General features: G+C 34.8%; 1 protein-coding gene across 3 annotated transcripts in view; it reads right to left on the bottom strand.

Moving 5' to 3' along the window:
• DYRK1A (dual specificity tyrosine phosphorylation regulated kinase 1A) overlaps nucleotides 1-19,069 on the bottom strand; it is a 217,338-nt gene that overhangs the window by 26,269 nt on the left and 172,000 nt on the right. For 2 of the 3 annotated variants that reach the window (XM_036744389.1, XM_036744391.1), the window contains 3 exons: nucleotides 18,718-18,837; nucleotides 17,206-17,394; nucleotides 7,300-7,447 (listed from right to left, as the gene is read on the bottom strand). In XM_036744389.1, the coding sequence (XP_036600284.1) occupies nucleotides 7,300-7,447; nucleotides 17,206-17,394; nucleotides 18,718-18,837 (457 nt within the window). The remainder of the gene's footprint in view (nucleotides 1-7,299; nucleotides 7,448-17,205; nucleotides 17,395-18,717; nucleotides 18,838-19,069) is intronic. The other variant, XM_036744390.1, reaches the window with a different exon arrangement.

A 19,069-nucleotide genomic window follows, 5' to 3' on the forward strand; every position in this document is an offset into this window, starting at 1 on the left:
TTATCTGCTAACAATACAGAGGGTATCACCAAGTTCTTGGTAAGATTTCTTTATCCCTTGATCTTCAGCAATTGTTGGTTATAGCAGTTATTTTTATGGTACTCATTCTGCACAATTTGTCATTAGTACTGCATTACAAGAAAACCAAATATAAGAGGTTGCGCTATGAGGTCTCTGAGGTCCCTTCAAGCTTGAAATCTGTCATCACTTGAAATAATATTTCTTGTCACCCTTAGGCATATGATAAAACCCACTCTGCCAACTTCTTTCTTTGTCTCTAAGAAGTACCTATGAGCCATCTTTCCATTTCACTATAACTTACTTCTTTTTTATTCGTAGCAAGATGTCAACAACAACGATTAAACATCAACAATGTATCTACTTGTTCACAAGAACTTCATATTTAGAATTATAAGTCAAATTAAAATTTATTGATGGCATTTTAAAAATGTGTGACTCTTAGCACTCTATGCCCCCTTTCTTACCAACTCTGAAGAAGCAGAAGAGGACAGGATTGAGGTTTTTAATAGTTTTCTTTGTTCTGTGGATTGCTATGGCTAAAAGAATTTATCATCAGGTGGCAAGCCTTTTTTGGGATATGCCCCTCTATACTGAGCTAGAATATTTAATCCTTGGAAAAAAGTTTGGTTACTGTGGGCATACCTAAAAGGCACCATGGTATCCTACTAAAACAAAAAAACTGATCTAGAAAAAAGGTCTAGGAGAGATAATCTAAGCATCACAGGAACTACCTAAAATCCTCAAACAAAAAAACCCATAAAAGCCTAGATACATTTCAAAAACTCATGATGGAAAATTGGACTGATCTATTGAAACAGAGGGCAAAAAGAAAAGAGAAAAAAATCTGCTTATTACCTCCTAAAGAAAAACCCAAAAACAAAATGAAAACACCCATAAATGTAAAACCAAAAATCCAGGGCTTCAGGTCAAAGAAAAAATACTGCACACCACCAAAATGAAAAATTTATAGTTAAGATCACACAAGATTTGGCAGCTACCATTCAAATGGAAAGGAAAACATGGCACATTACAAAAGGACAAAAAAAGATAAAAGATTAGAACCAAGAATAGTTTACCTTGAAAAACTGAATATAATCCTACAAGAAAAATAACAGACTGTTTATTTGGACTTCTAAACATTCCTGATAAAGAGAACAGGAGAGAGGAGATACTTTGAAATACAAATACAGGAGTCAAGAGAAATACAAAAAGGTCAACATATTTGAGCAACTAGAAAGGATTACATGATGGAGTGTTTATATTCCAACAGTAGGAGAAGAAACAAGTGTCCCTTCAGAACCTTAATGTAATAGAGGTCCATTAAAAATTAAATGTTACACAATAAAAAGTAGGATAGTGACCTGTTGCAAGACTACATCTATCTGTAACAAGGGTCATACAACCAGTAATTAAAATGGAGTTCCTGGGATCAGTTGTGTTATGATTTTTAGTGTTTTTAGTTTTTTGTGAGGCAATTGGGATTAAGTGACTTGCTCGGGGTCACACAGCTAGTAAGTGTCAAGTACGTAAGGCCAGATTTGAACTTTAGTCCTCCTGACTCCAGGGCCAGTGCTTTATCCACTGCACCAACTAGCTTCCCAATTGTGTTATAATTTGATGATCATAAGAGAAAGAAGAAAAAGGAAGGAATAAGAGAATACGCTAAGGAAGGGAGAAAGAGGAAAAGGGTAGAACTAATTCAAAAAATCAGGGTGCATGAGAAGAAATTTATATCAAATATAGAGCCACAGATGAAGAAATTAAAAGTATGTGGGAATAGGAGGAAGTATAATCCCCAACATACAATCTGCTACTGGAGTGAAACTAAGAATGCGGTCAGTGAACCTAGGGAAGATAAATTTACCTCACAATATATTTATTCAATTAAAACACACACGTACATATAATATACTTATGTAATATTCCACTGAATGTTAAATATTACAATAGCATAATAGTGACTTGTTCCAGGATAGTATCCATTTGCATCACAACACAAAAGATATAAAAAATGATTTTTTCTATAATAGTAAAAATAATAATATTACTATTATATCTATGCTTCCTCCTATCTCAACCAGTGTTTAGTGCTTCCTATATGTCAAACACAGTGTTAAATGCTTCCTGACTGAGTGACTGTACATCCTCAGAGATTTCATCAGGTCTCATGGGTTTAATGATAAGCTCTATATAGATGACTTTTAGATTTAGTTTCTCCTGCGGTCTAGTCCCACACTAATAACTGCTTATTGGACATGTCAAACTGAATTTCTTAAAGGTAATCTCAGCATATTCAAAAAAGAATTCACCACGTTTCACAGAAAACCCAGCCTTCTCCTTAACTTCTGTGAAGGGTACCACCATCATTCACAGTTCACGACCTTAGCACCATCATGAATTTCTCTGCTCCCCAATCAACTGTCAAGTCTCACATTTAAACATTAGTTCATACTCCCATCACCTCTCACCTACAATAACCTCAGTTAACTACCTGCTTATCTCTCTCATCCAATCCATTGTCCACATAGCTGCCATAATAATATTTTTAAAAATTTTAAAACAGGAGCCTAACTGCTATACAATATAATGCAATGTCTCGCAAATACCTCTAGAATCAAATACAAAAATCTTGTTTGCCACTTAAAAATCTTTTATAAACTGTCTCCAAGATATCTTTCTGAACTTCTCATACAATGCTCTCTTCACCTACTCTGTGGTCCAGCCAAATCAGGATTCTGGCTCTACTTATTTACACACAACAGTCCATCTCTTATCTGTACCTTTGCTCAGGTTGGGTCCCTATGTCTGGCATGTACTCCCGTCCTTATCATCATCTCTTAGAGTCCCTAGCTGGCTTCAAAGTTCTGCTTCAGCACCAACTAATAACTTAGATCTTTTCTTAACCCTACCCCCACCTCTGCTCACTATTACTGCCATCCCTTCCTGTTACCTTTTACTTGACATATATTTACATATGTATACACTGTTTCTCCAAACGGAAAGTAAGTTCACTAAATGAAGGGAATATTTCATTTCCATCTTTGTATCTCCAGTCCCAAGTAGAGTCAGATAAAAAGAAGACAATGTTTACTGATAGGAATGCAAACCAAAGGCACAGGGCAGTCAGAGGAAACATTAACTTAAAATACAGACTCGCCTATAAAGGAGGATGATAGAAGAGTATAAAATTTGAAGAGAACGATTAAGGAAGAGTTTTTAAAAAGAGTTGTAAATATTTTTATAAGATATATAGAAGAATCAGAAAGGGAATTGACAACTTGACATAAGCAATTTGAAAAAAAGAACCTGGCTAACCAACAAACTCTCTGAAAATTTCAACAAGAAATATTAAAACAGGTAAAATTGGATGAAAAAAAAAAGAAGAAGAAAATGCAAAGTATGTATACCAAAAGCAACTGACCTAGAAAACAGACCAAGGAGAAAAAAATTAATATTTTAAGACTATCTGAATATCATGACCAAAAAAAAAAAAGCCTAGACATTCTACTTCAAGAAATTTTAAGAGGAAACTACCCAGAGCTCTTAAAACCAGAGGGCTGGGGGCAGCTAGGTGGCGCAGTGAGTAGAGCACCAGCCCGGCAGTCAGGAGGACCTGAGTTCAAATCTGGCCTCAGACACTTGACACACTAGCTGTGTGACCTTCGGCAAGTCACTTAACCCCAACTGCCCTGCCCTCCCCCCTCCAAAAAAAAAGGAAAAAAATATACGAAACCAGAGAGCTAAGTGAAAAAAGAAAGAATCCACCAAAGAAAGAAACCTCAAAATGAGAACTCCCAGGAACATCAAAGCCAAAATCCTCAGCTTCCAGGTCAAAGAAAATATACTTAGTGGCCAGAAAGAAAGAAATGAAGTACCAATGCACCAGAATGAGGATCGCACATGATTTGGTAGACACCAATGAACTGAAAACATGGAATACGATATCCCGAAAGGCAAAGGATATGGATTTACAGCCAAGAATAACTTGGAAAAATGAACCTTTAATGATACAGAGGATGTCTAAGCATTTTTGATAAAAATACCAGAGCTTTGAAGAAATTTGTTTTGTTCAAACACAAGAACGGAGAGAAGAATGAGAAATATAAAAAGGTAAGCATAAATGAACCATGATAAAAGACTACACAAGGAAAAACTGTTTACAATTAAATATGGGGAGATGATACATGTGTTCCCTCATCATCATCAGGACTCATAGAGGCAGTCCAAAGACTGTGGAGCACTTCTGTCACGGCTTGATAATCTTAAGAAAAGAATGGAAAGAAAGAGGAAGAGGAATTCACTAGGGAGGAAAGGAAAAGAAGGCTAAGGAAAATTATCTCCCATGATGGTATACAAGTACACACCTATACATACAAAGAGCAGGTGGAAGAGAACAACAGACACTCCTCACTCTCATCTATACTGGTCAAAAATAATACACACAGAGAGGTGAGTACAAAAATACATTTCACTCAATAGGAAAACAGAAAAAAATACATTTCCATTCATGAGAGGGAAAGTAGATGGCACAGGGGGAGGGTGGGGTAGGAGATGAGGGTGGAGAATGAGTCCTAAGGAAAACAGACTATAAAGCCATACAAAAATATTTATGGTTCATTTTGCAGTGGCAAACAAAGGGAATCTGAGGGGCACCCATAAATTAGGAAATGGATGACCAAGTTGTTATGATCTCTCGATCTCTCTCTCTCCATATATAAATATAAATACACACATACACACACACACACACACACACACACACACACACACACACACACATATACACATATATATATACATATACATATATATATATATGTATATGTATATGTATATATATATATGATGGAATATTACTGTGCTGAACCGGGACTGTTATCAGTATAATAACCAAGCAGGATTCTGAAGGATTATTAATGAAACATGTATTCACCTCTTAATAGAGAAGTGAAGAACTCAGAATGCAGAGACAAAATATTTTCTGGACAAGGTTAATGTGGATATTTGTTTTGATTGACTACTTTTTAAAATAAGGGTTTATGAGGAGTAGAGAAAATGTCTAGTCTTTTTTGGTCACATAATGCCAGTTCATTAACTCTTACGTATTTTTCTGGTATAGCTGTACAAATTCTCCAATTTCTGTTTGCTGGGAGGCAGGGAGGAAAAAAATAGTACAAGAGAAAAATGAGTCTGTAGAAAGTTTGGCAAGGAACTCAATTAGGATAACTCATCCCAAGAACATGTAAAGATGCAAAAGGAAAGGAAATAAATAGATGGAAAACAGTACAGATCAGCTAACATATCTTCTCTAATCTACATTAATCACAAATGAAGGTGGAACCACTCTCATCTGCATTATTAATACCTCATTTCTTGATTTACTTATAATATGAAGGAGCAGGAAGGGTACTATAGATGGAAAAAGAAGTTGGAGTAGATTAAGTATACCAAGAAGCCTATTCTAGATGCAATATAATTTCTCAAGTATTAAAGGAATCTACTTTCAAGATATCTGAATGAAAGAAGACTCCATACGACTGGGGAAGGTGGGTGGGGAATCACACAACATTATTACTCCCTCCTAAAAGACAACCGAGAAAACACCTGTATCTACTGATCCATATACCTACTTTTCTAACTACCTAAATTTCTTAGAATCATTTACACATTCATTAAGGTACTATCCTTGAAGAAAAAGAGAAAACAGAACCACTTTTACCATTTATTTTCCATGACTTATATCTTCAGTCACAGAAATAAGTGAAAGGGATAGAGAATTCAAAATTCCGTTGAATTAAAGGAGATATCTGTAACATGCTTATTATTAGCACAGTGCATGGCACACAGTAGGTGCTTAGTTAATGTTTGTTCCCTTCTCTTGCATGTGCTTATCAAATATAAAGAAGCATTTTCTTCAGCTCAGTGAAAGCACTATCTTAAAGGTTGTCCCCTAACAAGGTTTCCTCTAAGCATATGTTAAGAGAACCCAAGATTCCTTGGTACTAACAGAAATAACACTTTAATGATCAATCTATATGATTATCAGTAATAAGCAAGAATATGCTTGCTTGTTGACTTCTTGACTGTCATGAAGAAAATCTTGCAGGGTAAAAATTGAAGAAGGGTTCGCAATATATGGTGACATCCACCACATGTTCCTGTTTGCAGATGACATCATGCGGATTTCATTGAGACCCAGAATACTATAGGGCAAGGGTTTTTAATCTTTTTTGTGTCATAGACCCCTTGGCAGTCTGGTGGAGCTATAGAAGAGAATAGTGTTTTAAATGCACAAAATAGAATAGTATTACAAAGAAGACCAATTATATTGAAAAATATTTACCAAAAAAAATTTTTTTAAAGTTCTCAGATCTCAGGTTAAGAAGCCCTACTACAGGGCCTCCTAAATGAGTTCTGTCACCACTTAAAAGAGACCTGCCTAACAATCCATATTGGAAATTCAGACTATAGCATGCAGTTACATGGGTGACAGTTCTATTTTAATAAAATGAGACTAGAATAGATTTAAGAAAAATGAGAAGAACTGAGTTTGCTAAACTCTGTAGTACTTTCAATGACCACAAGTTATTCCCTATCAACTCAAAGTCTTGTCTGCTCAACCTTTTCACAACCTTTTACACTAATAAATGTCTAGTGATGCTACAAGTCATGAGAACACTACAGCTTCAAAATAATCACAACTGTAGGTAACACAAAAACAATGGAGAGATGTATGGTGGATATGAAGTTATAGCATCTTACTAACAATAACGTGCCCAAAAGGAATGACAGAAAAGCATCCCAGAAATGTATGACCATAACAGGAGGTATACTGGTTATGTAAGGAGAGAATGGGAAGAAAAGACAAAGACAGACTAAATGCATTAGCAACTATAGAATTACAGATGTAGGACTCAAGAGCTATAGATCTTCCCATGGAAGATTTATGGGGAAATATACAACAGATAAGAGAGTACATGGAAGTTCTGACCTGTACCACTGATGTAAGCACCCAAATTGATGAGATCGTGGATACAATTAAGTGTTTAAATATGAGTTGCTTTATACACTGGTGGACTACCAGAGTATAAACTTTGAAGATTCTTATATGATTGAGTTCTAAAAAATGAATGATACTGTGAAGAACTGAGTCTCATATATGCAAATTTGTTAGTCTCCAAATGCAACCTAGTTGTCCATGTGAGCTGGAAATTTTAATCAAAAACCTTGATTGAAAGACTGGAAGAAGAAAAAAGCAAACATTGAAGTTTTATTTACCTATGTAGTATTTCATTTCAGTATCATGTTTGTTCATAAGCTCAAGAAGTCGCACTTCAATCTGGGCTTGATTTAAAAAAGCCTTCTTGTTCTTAATAATTTTAATAGCCACCCATTCCTGCTCCACACGATCATATGCCTTTACAACCTATAAAAACAAAAAGAATTGTTATGCAGCTATATCTATACTTTATTCATGAAAAAGGCCCCACAATCCTAAATAAAAACATAGAGAAATATGTTTCATAGTCAGTGAAATATATTATCAGTGCTAGGAGAGCCTCATCTAATCTACCTCATTCATTTTATAAATATGGAAAACAAGGCCCAGAAATTAAGTGGTCGTGCAGCTAGTTACTGGTAGAGTTAAGTGTACAACCCAGGTTTTCTTTCTTTCAAGTTTTGATCTTTCTGCTACACCAAAGTTACCTTTATTTTCCAGTGTTTTAACTTTTTTTAATTATATATTGTAATTTATATTAAATATTATTAAATTATATATTAATATATTATAAATTATAAACTATATATTTTCCAAATTTTCCATTATTCTTGCTATTCTTCTGGAAAAGTAAGGTGTCAGTCTTACCACAATAGTTCATGATCTTTGTTTCACATGACCTTTTTGGGAATCACATTTGATAGACTGTTAAAGACATCAAACAACTTTAACTTATGGCTCATTTTGCCTTTTTGATACAAAAAGGGCAATTAAAGGATTCAAATGGGTATGACTGCACTGATTTCACTGAAGAACTAGAGTTCCCAGAACCATTAGCTTTTAATATTATTTGGATTCCTTAAAAATCAACAAAAATCCTGATTTAAAGTACCAGAATGACTCCCTGCAATTACTTTCATCAAGAACAAATAAAGGAGGAAAAAAATGTGTACCCAAATACAATTGTGAAAACTAAATTAATAACAAATGAAAATGCTTCGGTAATCAGAAATACTTTAAACACATAATGGAAGGATTAGATTTGTTTTTCTTGAATGAAAAAGGCAGACCTAGGAGTAGTAGGAAAGACCTACCAAGAGACTGATTTAGGTTTAATAGAAAGGAAAAATTTCCTAACAATTAAAGTCATCAAAATTTGGAAGGTGCTGCCTCAAGTAATAGTAGATTTCCCCTTCATCTGAGATGTTGAAATGAAGATGATCATTTCTTATGAATGATATACAGGGAATTTTTCAGTCAAGTCCAGGTTCTACATGAATCCATAAAGTTCCTTCCAACTCTATAAGTCTAATAACTCTGATAACACTGAATAGTTATGTATTTGTTATAACACTGAATAGTTATGTATTTGTTAAAATTCAGTGACTAGTCTAAAAGCCTAAAATGTTGAACTTCTGTCAACCAACATTTCTCCAGTTATCAAGAGAATTAAGTTCCAGACATTAAGGACTTCAAAAAAAACACATGTAATACAATTTTGGAATTAATGTGTTAAACTGATTATGCACTTTTAATAAGAACTTTATGGTTTAATGTCAAATATTTTTCCATTCCCTGCATAAGAAAATGTTTATCTGTCAAGATCAGAACAAAAAATTAAAATAAAAATGCTGAAAAAACATTTTTGATGTAATGAGTGAAAATTGCAAAGGTATAAATTTTTAAATAAAATATTACTAATCTTTAACTGTAAATAAATCCTAAGCTATTAGGCCCACTTTGAATTCTGAATCATCGAATTTTACAGCTGGAAAGGACTTTTCTCAAATTCAACTTCTTCTGGGGTTGAGAGGTAAGATACCTTTACACTATATAAAGGTATTTTTTTTCCTTCTTTACAATAGCGTAAAAGTACTTTTCTTCTTCCTCTTCTCTAGTTCTAAACACTGAAAAAAGGAATGTCAATCAGATCCTCCCAGGTGGACCATGGGACAGCATACTGTTATTTTAACTGATAGTTATTTCCCTTCCATTTAAATATACCATTTCGGTAAAAGCCGAGAAATGTTCTCCCCTTCAGTTAAAGGGGAATTCCAAGATAGAAATAAAGAATAATTATTGTTCAAACTCAATATTAAATTCAAAATCATCAGTAAGATTATATCCAAGGATATAATATTCCCAATAGAAATATTTCAAATCTCTCTTTTTGGGGGGGCTGGATGGGAATAGCAATTTGCCATATATTCTCAAAGCCTTCAGTATAGGAAAAACCTGTTTTGATGATTCAGTCTAGAATTTTCAATCTTACAAAGCTAAAACTATGAGTATTAATTCATTAAGATCATGCATAGTGGCTTAATGATTATTGTATATGATAATTATAATTATTACATTACTGCATGATGAACCCAAAAGTTCCTCCCAACATTCATACCAAATATTTGATAAACTTCTCAGTTCTCATCCTCTGTTTGCCAGTTTTGGATCATCTTTTCTTTGTAAATGCTATTTCTTCTATTTCTTCCTATCTAGATGTTCATGGCAATAATTCTCTTCTGGTTATCCTACCTATCTGACCACTATTTCTCAGGTTCCTTTTTCTGACTCATAATTTCTGTTAAACCCATTAAATAAAAAAAAATTAAAAAAAATAAACCCATTAAATGAGTGGGCACCAAGGCTCTCTCTTTAGAACCCTTTTGTCTTCCACATCACAAGTTTTCCCTTATTGCCAACTGCCTTTTGAACATTTCAAACCGGATGTTCCAGAAACATCTTAAACTAAATAGTGTCTAAAATGGAACTCAATATACTTCCCAATTAAGTCCTCCCCCCTACCAGAATTCCTTGTTTCTGAAAAAGGCATCACCAATTTTGCAGTCTCCCAGGATATTAACTTTAGCTTTATCCACAACTCCTCACTCTCACAAATCCTACATATCAAATTAGTTGCAGTATCAGGCTGTTTCTACATACACAACATCTCTCACATCTATCTTATCCCCTTCTCTTTACTCAAAGAGCCACTAGAGCTCAGCTTCATTATCAGAATTCATTATCTTTCCCTTAACCTTCCTTCTTCCCTCAACACCGCCACCCACACCCCCCGCCCAGTATTTTCGAGGATAGTATCATCCTACCAGTCAATCACCTAGAATCCTAATCTTAGTGATATTCTTGATTCCTCACTCAGTCACCCCACACAGCCAATCTGTTGGCAAATCATGTTAACATTTCTTGAATATATTCCCTATTCTCCTCTGACACAGCCTTCACTCCAGCCCACTCATGCTCGAACTATCTCAACAGCCTTTTGAATGGTCTTACTACCTCACAACACCAAGGTGTCAAAGTGATGATCAGAAAGCACATATCTGACCCTGTCACACCTCTGCTCAATTAACTCCAATCATTCCCAAGGGCCTCCATGATCAAACAGAAAATCCTGTTTAGCTTTCAGAATTTTTCACAACCTGGCCTCTCCCTAACTTTGCAGTTTTCTTCCACTTTACATCCCTTCATCTACTCTTCAATAAAATTACACTACATTCCTTTTTGTTCTGTTCACATAACATTCCTCCCCATTCTGTGGAATGTTCTCCCTACTTGTTTTTACCTCATGGCTTCCTGCAAGGATCAGCAGAAGGGTCCTTCTTAGTTTGCTTCCCACCCCAATTCTTTCTGAAAGGACCTTGTTTATGTTGTATGTACATAGTTGTTTGCATGTTATCTCCCCCACAATGTTTTTGGCTTTATTTGTGGCCTCAGCTCTTAGCAACAGGCAAACAGTAATTACTTAAATGTTTGGTCACGATGATTTTCCTTTCACACGGCATTTCATCCTCCCATCTCTACACTTATGCATTAACTATCCCAAATACCTGGAATACACTACTTTCTCACCTGTCTCCGAAAATCCTTCAGTTTCTTCAATATACAGCTTAAGCATCACCTTCCAAATGAGCCCTTTCCTGATCCCAACTTCTAGTATTCTATTTCATTACCTTTTATCCACTTTGTATATATTTCCTAGTAATTCTGTATAAGTTTTTACAAGCACATGTCTCTGTCAATAGAACATAAGCTCCTTGAGAAAGTGGACTTTCATTTTTTTGTCTTTATATCCCCCAAATCAAGCACAGTGCCTGCTACAGAGTAGATATTTACTAAATGCATAATGATTGACTGATACCAAAAATTCACATTAAAAAAACAAGGAACCAAGAATTATGACTTATTCTGTAGGAAAACATCTAGTCACTTGTATACCCCAAAGCAGTTTAGGCATATTAATATCAATATATTAAATTAATAGTAATACATTTTAATATTTAACATTACTATTAAATATTATATTTAATAATATTAAATATTATATTCATTAGGATCATCGAACTTAGAGCTGGAAGAGAATTAGTCTAAGTTATCCATTTTATATATACATATATAAGAAAACTGACACCCAGACAAGCCAGACTGCATGTCAAAGGTCAGACCTATATAAAAACAAGGGCAGGCTTTTCTATAACCTACAGCTCATGAAGCAATTGCTTTCCCTTTTCGGTTGTTAAATGTTAATTTATTTTAATAGTCTCCTTTGTAGCTCTTAATTCACTGGACATACAAATACCACCACTGATATCATCAGTGACATAATGAGGATATATATGGTCAATGTCGCAGCCCAGTGGTTTGGGCTGGCCCAAGTGATTCCTCAATTGCTCCAGACAGATCTGCTGCCAGAGATCAGTGTCTCACTTGAAACTGACATTTCTATTCCACTTAATACTTTTCTGATTCTTTCCACCCTTGGGGGATTCTTTCAGGGCTTTAATGATCAAGATTGCTAAACAAGCCACAAACTCAATCTAGGCCTATCTGTTCTGAATGACAAATTTCAATATGATCCATAGTCCTTTATAGTCACCAGATGTCATGGCAATACCACCACCAAACTTTTGCAAAGACAAACCCAAAGGAAAAATTGGGGAGGCCAAAGCAAAAGTAGTACCAATGTCACCACCAATGTCTCTTAAAAATACACCTTTAATTTCATTAGTGTAGAACTTAGACAGCATGGCAGCAATGAACAAGGAGGCCCAATATGGATACCATGGGAGCTGCTAGTATCCCAGATTTGGAATAACTAGAAAAGAATGCACCTTTAGCACTAATGGGAAACAATTTCTTTTCATAACAAGCCTGAGGTACGTAGAGAAAGTATTAATATTGCCATTTTATAGATGGAGAACTTGGGATTGTGATGGGTCGAAAATCACATATGTGACAGTAGAGGTCTTAAAGTGAAAGCTTGTGGATGGAGCTTTGTGGGGAAAAGAAACCTGGCCCAGCCTCACTGTTGAGAGTAGTGCTTCATTATATCCCTAACAATCCCATGTGACTGGTGAAGAAAGTTGATAGCACCTGGAAATTGACAATAGATTACTGAGAGCTAAATAAAGCTATTAAAGAGAATTGTTGCAGTTGTTCCTGAACTTGTCAACACAATGGACCAGGTAGCCCAGTCCCCAGAGTAGTGAGTTGGAGTCAGATTTCACCAATGCCTTCTATATTTTCATGACTAGAGTACAGTCAGGAGTAGCTGTTTGCTCTTATGTGGGAAAAAGTTCAATATACTTTCACCATTATTCCTTCAGGTTATTTGAATTCCTCATATTGCTGGCTTAGTGGGAAGAAATCTGAAAAACATACCACTTCCTGGGAGCACCGACTTCCACAATTACTTAATGATGTAATGTTGAATGGCATGTGTGAGGCCATGGTAACCAAGGGCATTTAATCAGATGGTGGCTCAAGAAATAAGTGATGAAGATTAACCACCAAAAAAATTCAGGACCTGGATCATTCAAAGGCTCTTCCATTAATTAAAAAGGAAGCCTAGAGATTTAACGGACACTTCAAGTTTTGAAGAACTTCTATTTCCTATCTGGGTATTTTGATAAACTCTTATTTACCCAGTTACTCACAAGTCTACCTCTGTTAAGTAAAGACAAGAAAATACAATAGACTGTAAGACTGAAAGTGGGTTGTCTGAGTCTTTCCTATTGGGCCCTTATGATTCTGTGGGGTCTATTTCCTTAGAGGCCTCAGATTATAAGGATGAAGTTTAGTGGAAGTTTTGTTTGTTTTTCTGTGGACACCAAAATACTATTAGGGATTGACCACAAGCTTCCTGAAGTAGTTATCTCTGAAAAGTATTATCTTTGAAAAATAATTGCTTACCTACTACTGGGTCCTAAATTAATTTAATGGTTGATGCAGTCAGTACTATTACTCTTCATCCAGAGTTGCCCATTATGAATGAGTTGAGTAATGCAAGATAAGTTCTCCTACAAGACTGGATGTGATGTTGCCAGAGACTCAACTCTGAGTCCCTACTCCAATTCTTTGTTTGCCCAGTGGTCCTTAGAACTAAGTGGTTCTGCTCATTATGAGAAAGAGATGTACAACTACATTTTGGCAGCCAAGAATCCAATAGTCAACGACAACTCCAGGGGATAAGAGTCATGGCAAATCACCCCAGTGGGCCAAGTTGTAAGCTGAATGGATATAACATGTAAGAGGGTCTTGGAGGATGACAAACACAAGATTTTTATCTATACTGACTCCTATGCAGTGGTGATGGTTTGGCTGGGTGGTTTGGGGCCTGCATAAAACAATGATGGATAATGAAAAAAAACCAATAGCTTTGGGATAAGGACCAATGGTGGAATTTTGCTGATGCCTTCCATAGATATAGTTTCTGCATTGTGCTCTCACACAACAGAGACTGGGGACTAGGTACATTAGTAAGATGGACACGGGGACCATGATGCTATTTTGTAGTACGTGAGGAGACCATATAATCCTCCTAACCGAGGTAATACATGCATTTCTTCAGAATGCCAATCACAGTATTATGATCCAATGCACCAGGTAAAACAGGGAACACTATGGCAGTATGGGTTGAGTTCCAGTAATAAATGGGCCCTGGAATAAGTTGCATACAAGAGGCCTATGATTTCTAAGCTATTCTAATTCAGATGATAAGACCTGCAATGGGGGATAGGGACAATGTGGAAGGTATCATCAACTCTTCAGGTAAAGCAAAAGATTCTACTCAATGGAAAGCAGCTGATATCAGGTCTTATCATGAGTCAGTTAGTCTTATTAAGGGCCTACTATGTGCCAGGTACTATACTAAGCACTGGGGATGCAAAGAAAGGTAAAAGACAGACGTTGCCATAAAGGAACTTACAGTTTAACAGGCGAGACAACATGAAAATAACTACATACAAACAAGCTACATATAGGATAAACAGAAGGAGGATGGGGGTGGGAATCAACAGAGTAAAGGCATTGGAATTAAGAGGGATCTGGAAAAGCTTCTTCTAGAAGGTGGAATTTTATCTGGGATTTAAAGAAAGCCAGAAGGCAGAAATGGGAAGTAGCATTCCAAACATGGGGGAAGACAAATGAAAATGCCCAGAATCAGGAAATAGTATCTTGTGCCAGATAGTGAAGAGTCAAGGATGACATCTAGGCTTCAAGCCTGGAGGCCTGAAAGGATAGTGGTACTGATTTAGTGCCATTCTCCTTCACTCTATGCCCATCTAATTATCCATATACAAAAGAGCTGGTGATCAAAATATTAAAAAGGCTTATACGAGGTGGGGGTAACTGCTAAGGCTATTTCCACAGCTTCAAATACATGCAGATTTATTTGTTAACCAAGTAGGAAAGCCCCATTTTTATTTGTGTATCTCTTTATTTTAATTTTTAAGCAGTAAAGTGTTTTTCAATTTGATTTTTACCATCCACAACGTTTATTATATCTTAAACCTTGTATCTGTCAGACTGGCCTATTTTAGGCCTGGCCTCCAAAAGAATGGATGATTATTTTTGTTACATTAGAGAATGCTTCTTCTGGCTTCTTCATCAGGCTAGATGGCCTCAAGCATCCTTAACAACTCTTGAGTTTCTTTGATTCTCTGACAGTAGGCTCAGCAATAGGACTCAATTCTAACCTACTATCAAAGCTCTTTGAACTCATGCACTCAACTCCAAATCCAGTTCTCTTCTGACTAAACTATGCTGCCACCTTTCATGTTTTTTACCCCATGATCTAAAGACTAATTTAGATGTAGATAGAAACTAAATGGTAGGACTGGCACCCTTCAACTGTTTCAACAAATTCCTAGGCCACAAAACTTTAAATAATCTATTTTATCTTCAAAACTGAGACATTCAATATAGGTCATGAAATTAAAGCACTTATGAAAAGTGAGTCACCAAAATCAAGGAAAATAAAAGCAATACTTTTAAAAGAAAATTTTCTAATGAAAAATTGCAAAAAGTGCTATGATAAAATCTTACATTTCTCTGTCCCTACTTTAGTCTAATACCAGTTAAAGGATATTAAAAATGACAATGTAATGATGGAAGCTTAACTATAGAATAAGTACAGAGCTAGGTAAAAACTAGCTGATTGTGAAAAGCAGTAAAGAAAAAATCTTTTTAGGATCACACTAATGACCTTTTTACTTCTTTCTAATTTGTAAATCATTTCAATTCAGCACAAAGTATCTTGCAGATTTGATTTATTACAGAAGAAAGTATTAAAGTAGTTTGTGGAACTATAGACAAAGAAAAATACAAATTATATTCTCTTATATTTTGAGTACAAAAAACCATGAGTACCATTTTTGTCCTTTTTTTCCCTAATGAATCTCAAGTCTATATAATCATGTCTACTGTACAAAGAGATTGTTTAATGAAACCAAGAAACTGCTAAATTTAGATTAATATATAGTCTTTCTTTAGCAGAACTCAAAGAATCACAGAATACAATCAATGTGTTCTATAGTGCCAGTAATTCGCTGCTCAGGATTCTGAGGCTAATATGTATTTTTTTTAAGAGAAAAAGAAAAAGTTAAGAAAAAGTAAATTAGGTAAGACTTCATTACTGTGAACATAGGAATACTAGAAATAAAATATGAAGAAATGAAAATACAATTAAATTTTCTAATTTTCCAATAGATAATTAAAATTCAGTTATTCTCTAGTCTACCTTTATATTAATTTTTAGAGCTGAATATTAAAAATGAGAAAAGCTGGCTTACACATAGTTAAATGAGCATCATGACATTCAATATTATCTTAATGACAAATTCTACACTGAGCTGAATGACTTGAATTACATTTTTTATATGTAATTACTCCAATCTTAATAACTTAGGAAGTAAAACATCAAACACAAAAGCATAGTAAAGAAAATGAAAACAAAAGAAAAAGAAAAAATTTAAACTATGGGCAGCTACAGATTAAGATTATTCTTCTGGTTTTTCTCAAATTCACTATTTTTAAACTTTATAGCTCCTTTCTAGGGGATAGTAAAAGATTCTTTCACATAATTTAAAATATTTACCAGACTTGAGATTGATTCCTTCCAAACAGATTTTCCCTTCCATACAGATGATTACCCACTTCTTAAACAGCACTAAATGGGCATTGCCTCAGTCAAAGTGAGAACTCGAAAGGACCTTAGCTTAAAAAGGCAAAGATCTATGACCCAGTTGTCCCTATCTATAACTAGCCACTGTATCCAGATGGCTCCGGAGGAAGAAATGAGGCTGGTAACTTTGCACAGCCCTCCCCCACTTAAATCCAATTCACTTGTAAGTCACAGCATCATCTTCCTGATGTCATGGTCCTATTCAAGAACCAAGGAAAACCCACATATACACATCTCTGGTGTATGTATAATAAAGAATATACTATGAAGAAGGTCTAGAAATATAGTAATACAATAGAGAATAAACTCTTTGCAGTAGAAGTAACATTATCTCTTATAGCTCCCAAACCTCAGTAATTAATGAATGCAAAGACATCCAATGCTTACAAGAGAAAAATGTATATTACCTATGATTTTTTTAGTGTCTATTTTAAAATCTAGACTATCCTTCCAATTCAAACAATTTAATAATTTTTCATTGAATTACCTGTCCAAAGGAACCTTTTCCTATTAAAGAGTCAATTTCATAACGATCCATCCACTTTTCCCCATTTTTTACAATATAATCATAGTTATCATCATCATAGCCGTCATTGTAAACTTTCCGCTCCTTTTTATGACTAGAATCATCTCCTTGACCCTGTTGATGTCTTCGCTTCTTTTTTGCATAGTAAACCTGAAATTCAAGATACACAATTGTATTTTTACATTACTAAGTATGCAAATAATTTAGATAATAGTTTATAAGAAATTGGTGAATACAGTACAACTGCCAACACTAATGGATTCATGTACTACAGATTCATTCCTTCAAAAACACTGAAATGCTTACTCTATTCCAATGCTGAGCGATCTAAAGTTTAAGATCTGATTTCTGCACTCATTGAGCCTATATCCTATTCAAAACAAATGCAGTAAAAACTCTAACAATTATTTTTCTCATAAGTTACTCAAATAAAAGAATATGCAAAAAAGCATAAAAAAGCATCTGCAAAAACAGATAAGTCATTCTGAAGATACTACAGCTTTATTATACGGTTATGCCTTGAAAATATAAACTAAATTATTGTGAGAAAACATATGAAAGGTTTCTGCATCCAAAAAAATAATTAAAATGACCATAGTTTCAGATTTATTAATAAAAGTCAAGATAATTTATACAGATGACAATAATGAATGCAAGACCATTTATCTCAGAAGAGTTTCTTACTTAATTTTATCATATTCCATTGCCACAATAATAAAACAGTAACACCATTCAATAACATCAAAATGTCATAAAATATGTAAATATACTACTATCACCCCTCTAGCCAAACTGATGCATACTTTTCCTCATTTCTCTACTCCAAAAAGCTCATAAGATGGTTAGCCTTTAATACGAATGAATTATAGGACTAAATTCCAAGTGTAAAAGGAAACATAAATCCATTTTCTTAAAGGAAAATTCATTCAATAACCACTTACCAAACCAGTATTAAAGTAGGAAGCAAAGAGACATTATGTTCCAAAGGTATCTTTGACAGTATGTAAAGTATGTAACAACAGGTAATATCTGAAAATATCTAACAGATAGTATCTAAAGAGTCAAAGTATGGATAAAAATAATTTGAAAGGATTATAGATTTAGAGCTGGAACAGACCTCAGAAGCTGTGTAGTTGAACCTACTCATTTTAAAGATGAGCAGAGTGAAACCCAGGGAGGGTACTTGACTTGTCCAAGGAATAAGTTGTCAGAAAAAGCATTTAAACCCCAAACCTCTGACTCCAAGGGAAATGTTTTTTCCACTTTAATACATTGCCTTACATAACTTAAATATTAATTTTTTTAAACCCATGGAGTAACTGTCATTCTTTACTAAGGCTTTCAAATTCATCATCACTATGACAATTAGGGAAAACTTTGTAGCCTCTATTACTCACAAAATGGTTTTCTACAGAACTTTCAACCTCTTTACCAAAATCATGTTGGTGTCAAATAAACAATTTACTTACTTACCTCATTAATATGTTTGTATGTTTTGATCAAGTCAACAGAGAGTTTCCTCAGAGGAGCAGTTGCTGGATCACGGAAGGTTTGGGGCATCCGTCTCTGTAACATGACAATATCAGGTATCACCTTAAATAGACAAAAAAGACTAGCACTTTTAACTAAACTACATTAACTATACCTACAATTAAAAATTAAAATTCATGTCTGTGCATGTCTGTGCATATGAATGAAATTATTATATTAACTATTACATTAACATCCAATTACTAAATTAGGATTAAGGCTTTTTTCTCCTTTATTTCCTTTATTTAGGGCCCAGCCCCTGTAGGTCAGTCAGTCAGTCTCTGAAGGACACAGC

This window comes from Trichosurus vulpecula, chromosome 2, assembly GCF_011100635.1.
Source record: "Trichosurus vulpecula isolate mTriVul1 chromosome 2, mTriVul1.pri, whole genome shotgun sequence".
In the NCBI taxonomy this organism is placed as follows: domain Eukaryota; kingdom Metazoa; phylum Chordata; class Mammalia; order Diprotodontia; family Phalangeridae; genus Trichosurus; species Trichosurus vulpecula.